The sequence below is a fragment of the Herpailurus yagouaroundi genome, unplaced genomic scaffold (assembly GCF_014898765.1).
Source record: "Herpailurus yagouaroundi ecotype Mexico unplaced genomic scaffold, PumYag 67525, whole genome shotgun sequence".
NCBI lineage: Eukaryota > Metazoa > Chordata > Mammalia > Carnivora > Felidae > Herpailurus > Herpailurus yagouaroundi.
The window spans coordinates 3,181,671-3,187,237 of record NW_024420331.1 but is presented as its reverse complement, the minus strand read 5'-3'; the positions used below and the strand labels follow the sequence as shown (position 1 = coordinate 3,187,237).

General features: G+C 45.6%; 1 protein-coding gene across 3 annotated transcripts in view; it reads left to right on the top strand.

The window, feature by feature from the left end:
• The first annotated feature begins 3,362 nt into the window (after positions 1 to 3,362).
• CLCN4 (chloride voltage-gated channel 4) overlaps positions 3,363 to 5,567 on the top strand; it is a 59,919-nt gene continuing 57,714 nt past the window's right edge. For 2 of the 3 annotated variants that reach the window (XM_040467619.1, XM_040467617.1), the window contains exons 1-2: positions 3,363 to 3,509; positions 4,639 to 4,910. Coding sequence is in view for 2 of the 3 variants with exons in the window: in XM_040467617.1 (XP_040323551.1) it covers positions 4,867 to 4,910 (44 nt within the window). In the remaining variant the exon portion in view is untranslated. Of the gene's footprint in view, positions 3,510 to 4,123; positions 4,227 to 4,638; positions 4,911 to 5,567 lie in introns of all 3 variants that reach the window. The other variant, XM_040467618.1, reaches the window with a different exon arrangement.

The following is a 5,567-nucleotide window of genomic DNA, read 5'->3' as shown; positions in this document are numbered from 1 at the left end:
GAAAGAGGCTTTTGTTTGCTTGTTTTTTGTTTTACGAAACTACTAGAAATAAGAAGGGTGAAAGAAAATGGCTGGATATGAAAAGCAGGATGTGTGTTTTGGCTAAAAGATGATATGAGGGATGGAGATGCATTTTTCGTAAGGAAGAAAAAGAAAGTAATTTTATCCTAAAGTAAAATCACTGTTCCAGAATAAGAAAGAGAAAAGATAGGACTAAATGCAAATAGATATACAAAGTTGAAGGCTTGTGGAAAAGGGATCTTGAGAAAGGAATCTTATGTGTGGCCAAGCAGACCAAGATTAAAATGGATTTATTTAAGTTAAAAAGAAAAAAAAAAAGGACTACTTTTATTTTTTATTTTTTAAATGTTTATTTTGGAGAGAGAGAGAAAGAGAGAGAGAGCGCACACGAGCAGGGGAGGGGCAGAGGGGATGGGGCAGAGGATACAAAGCAGGCTCCCCACTCACAGCAGTGAGCCCCATGTGGGGCTTGAACTCATGAACCATGGGATCCCTGGTGCCCCAAAGGAAGAATTTTAACATCCAAAGTATAATGGTGCAAAATTAGAATTTGGTTTCCTCTCTGTTAGAAGGACAAAGTTTTCTTCGATTATGGGTCTGCTCTTGGTAAGAAATTGCAAACAAAGGTTTTTCTTTACCTTTAATGTAATCCGCCTAGAAAACAAAGGTTTGATGTTTTGACTTCATCAGGTTACGTATGCAAACGGGGTCTTCTTTATTTAAAAAGCTAAGTTATTTTTTCAACTAACACTTTAATGTTATGTTACATTTCATGGGAAGCATTATCAAGTAACAAGTGATGCTAAACTTTTTTAGGAAATATTTACATGGATGTTATTGATATAAATGTTCTAGAAATTCTATGAAGTTCTTGGGAATCTGGTGTACTGACATAGTGTTATCAGTGATAATTCCAGCGATTGTCTTAAAATATTGTATATCAGAAATGACCACATTTTCTTGTCCATTGCATTATAATAAATTCTCATCTGATGTTTAACTACTGCCGATTTTTAAGTCTTTTGTTTCATCCTGATGCTTTTGCAACAATGTTCCTGCAAAGATGCTTTATCTTTGAGGAGATTCATGAAAAAGACCTTGATAAGTACTCTGTAGAATAGAGGTTTCTGATGACTTTAAGATCATAATACTGAAGTGGGTAAGAATTTCTAAAACTTCCATGGAAAAGTGATGAGTTCATAAAACCGACAAAAGATCGAGCTCAACAAGAATTAATTACAAGAGACCCAATGGATCCATGAAGATGACTATAATTTTTATGACTTCATTTAAAATATTGCTGGTTCTTTCATGTTTGGTTTTGCGGATTTAAAAGGATCCGGAAGAACATGATCAATCACTATTCTTGCTGCGCTTACGTAAATAATCAGGCCGAGTTTATTAAAACTCCACTTAATTTGCAAAACAAATTGGTCTTGCCTCCTTGGTCTTGGATGGAAATGGAAATGATTATGGAGAGAAAATTATGTTTCGGTAACACACCCTGGTGGCTATTAGATTCGAGTGCTGGTGATCGTCTTTGAGGCTTATTTTCTACCTGAGTAGATCCTGAGTTCCAGCTGGACTGGACTGGATCCTGAGTTCCAGCTTCCTCCAGTATTTGGCTGCCACTCTCTAGACCAGCATTTCCAATTTTCTCCCACTATTTTGACTTGGAATCACTGTGAACTTAAACCTGCCCCTTCTCCGAAGCCAGGCAGGCTGAAGCTGGCCAACTTGATACGGGCTTCAGATGGTGTGGACCATCTTTGTGCCCGTGGCCAGGTGGCCACTCAGAACCACCCCCAGGGACATTCACACCACAAACAGGAAAGTCTGTCTGATTGCCTGACTGTCACTGCTTGCACTCTGTCTGAAGATACTTAGAATCCGACAGTTCGAAATGTTCTCAGCCGACTGCTCTCCCAATTTAGAAAACGGAACTTCTAATTTGCTTCAACTGTGGGTCTTTGTTTTTCTTTTGTTAACATAGAAATGCCTCTCATTAAATCATCTGATTGCCCACATCACATAGCCGCCTAATTCAGGGGGAAGCCCACGTGCGACACCGCCTCCTGAAATACAACATCAAGTTCATCCTGTCCTAGGAAATCACGAGGATATGTGTTTGCTAATACATCATGTTATGCCTATGTAAATAAACTTTTTTGGCAAATTGACTTAGTAAGGTAAAACCTGAATCTGATTATAACCCGGTTGATTTATTTGGTTGGTGAAACCTTGGCTCCTGGGTATCTCGGCTCTGGGGAATTTTTCAATCCTTGGCTATTGTTCTCCCTACAATCATCATATTGTATGCACTTGAAGCTTTTAAGTGCCTGTGGGCAGTCAGTCCCGTGCCACAGGGTATCCAACAAGATCAGGCAACTGGAGGAAATCAGCAATAACCACGTGACTGAATGACGAAGATGGTGACTACAGGGCCCTCTGGCCTGATGACTCAATGGCAACAGAAATGTGTGATCCTCTGGACTGGCTACCAAGACCATGATCCTATGGCCGGTCATACTCTCAGCCTGCTTCACGGATGACCAAAAGCGGGGGAATTGTTAAAATCAGAAACAAATGAAGACCAACCTTGAAGGGTCCCCGAGCAGACAGAGCCGGTCCAGTCAGGCAGGCAAAGCTAAGTGGACCTGGTCATTTCTTGCTTGTGTCTCTGGAAAGGATAAGCAAAACGTGCACCGCTTCCCAAAGTTGCTATGACCGGTAACCACTGAAAATTATACCATTATAACTCACCACTGTGAAGCATGTTCTGGTTTGAGTGCTCCAGGGATTCGCTGGTTTTATTTCGGCTATTTTGAACCTTTGACAGAAGTCATCTCATTCTGTTGGAAACTGACACGGCCATTTTAGGCCTTTTCTGACCCGCCCCGTTGGCTGTAATGTGTCTTACACTTGAGCAATCCCCTCCGAAAGAGAAGGTGAAACTGACCTATTGGCAAAAAAAAAAAAAAAAAAAATCGCCCCATAATGAGGAAGGTGCCTTTGCTGTAATCGTTTCTGCCAAGCCGGAACACAGAGCATGTCATTTCAGACCGCACGAGGGCATTTTATAGACCCTCCCCACGTCCCCTCGATTCCTGGAACTCTGTCACAGCAGCCTGTGCAGGCCGGCTTCTCAGGGCAGAGCGTCCTGTGTCCCGGACGCGAGGTTCTCGCCGGCCGGGGACACACACCGAGGGTAGGAGGCGACAGAGCTTGGCATGGCGGGCCTCCAGACCGGAGAGGTGACCCAGCTGGCTGGGCCGGGCTGAGTGGCTGGGCCCAGCACGTGACCTCCGAGCCTGGCTCCGTGGGGGGTGGGGGTGGGGCCGCCCTGGGCGCCTGGGGCTGAAATCGACATTTGCCTCTGGCAGGAAAGTGAGCCTGTCAGACTCTGTCTCCGTTAGACCCTCCACCCACGGGAACGGGGGATTTCGGTAGCCTTTTAACTTTCTATCTCAGGAACCAGAAAGCCCAAGGTAAGAGTTACTGATCACCTAGAAAAACAAGCTTGCGAGGAGTGACCTAGAAAACCACACGGCCACATTTGTGGAGTTTTAAAATCCGGTGCTGAAAATAATAGATCGTTGTGAGGGGCAAGGGCCCCTGGTTGTTCCCAAATTACAGACTGACCTTCTGAACAGATATTTGGTTACTGTGGAGGGAATGGCCGTAAAAGGGCCCAGGTTAAATATAGAAGGACGTGAAACCTGCGGAATAAATAGCAAGTAGGTAACTCTCATCTGCTTGTAAAACAATGTTTCACATCTCTTTGGGAGGCCCAACGGGGACAAGGGAAATTTGAAATTGCGATTTAAACTCTATTGAAAATAAACTAGTCTATATGAAGCTGGGATACAAGTAAAACCGGTTCCTGCTTTTGTCCTTCCACATTTCAAAACCGTTTATATGGTTTGGCAGAAGAAAACTTGGTATGTTCACTGCTCAAGTTTGAAATATGCCCTTTCAAATTTACATGATCACCGTTGGGACTTTTCTAAGGCTTTCTAGGCAAGGCTGTTTTGAGTTGTGAATGAGAACTGTTGACATCGTGCATATTTTCTGTAATAGTAAGATGACTCACTTTCTGCAGAATGTGATAAAAATTAAAAAGCGTGAAATAGTGAGTTCTTGTGAATTCACTCCTTCATGTCTGAGAGATCAAATTCCTTGCCAGAAAAGTTAAGAAAACACGGGTAGGTGGCATGAATATACGGTATCCTTATTTTTTTTATTTGGCAAATCCACGTTAATATGGATTAGAATGTTATGCTAGTGACAGTAGACAAAAACCTTACTCACCACTGCAATTAACGTAATATTCCAGGATGAATATGCTTCAAATTGGAAGTATTTGAGGTATGACTTCAAACAGCGAACCTCAGTGCAAAGTATTTCCGTGCGCTTCGTATTTCAACTGCCCTTTTGATTTACACAAAATCGGTTTTTCCGTTGCATTTGATAAAGACTCTTAAAACTCAAACACTAAGTTAGTTGTTCCCTGTCGTTACTAATCCCTGTACTGCTAACTCTTCTGAAATCCTATTACACGCTTGGAGCCTGTAATCATTCGGGTTTCTCCTCCTGTGTGCTGTTTGTTTCCCGTAGCCGGTGAAAGGCCAGGCAAACTGCGCACGTCCAGCAAACTGCCCAGAGGGGAGGCCCCGGAGCGGGGCTTCCCGGTCCCCCGCTCCTCACCTCCGGGGCCTTCCAGGTCTTCCTCGCCCCCCACCCTCTCCCCGCCTCGCCCCGAGGGCGTCACGTGGCGGCGTGGGACCCGCCTCCGGTGACGTCACCGCGCTCGCAGCCGTCGCGCTGAAGAAAGGATGCTCTAGGATGCTGTGCAGGTGGGCGGCCGGACGCGCCATGCGGCACTGCAGGTAAGGGACGCGCGGCGCCCACTCTGCAGGCGGAGCCCCGGCCTGCAGGCGTGCGGCCCGTCGGCGCCCCGGAAAGCGAAAGTGGGGTCTTGGGCCGCTGCGGCTGCTGCCTGCGCCAGGCGGGGGTGCGGCGGAGGCGGGGGGGGGGGGGGTGTCGCAGGCCCACGCGTGACTCGGGTCTTGGCGTGCCCATCCGGGGAAGTGGGCAGGGGCCAGACGGGAAGACCGGGGCCTCTCGCTCAGGAGAGCGAAGAATCTGGAACCGTCAGCCTACGTGCATTATAGGGAGAGGAAGGGGCTTGTCCAAGATAACTGTCAACTGTTTTCCAGCTGCCATTGTGCTTCATAAATCATGACACATTGACTAATTCTCCTTAGAGGGGTTTGTCCTCAGGATTTAGCCTGATTTCTTTTAAAGCAAGAGCCCCTTGGCTTTGAATGGAGTGGAAACTTCTTGGTTAGCAATTCAAAGAGCTAGATGTGCAATATAAATCGTTTTGCGGAATTTTGCAAGGTTCCAGCGTTGAAAGGGGACATGTCAGAAATGCATCCCCCCCCCCCGCCAGGTGTTTTCGGTAGATTAAAAAATAAAGGTATCCAAGAAAAGAAAACGCAACAGAATAAATAAAATGAGCTGCAGCCTCCGAAGATAACTGC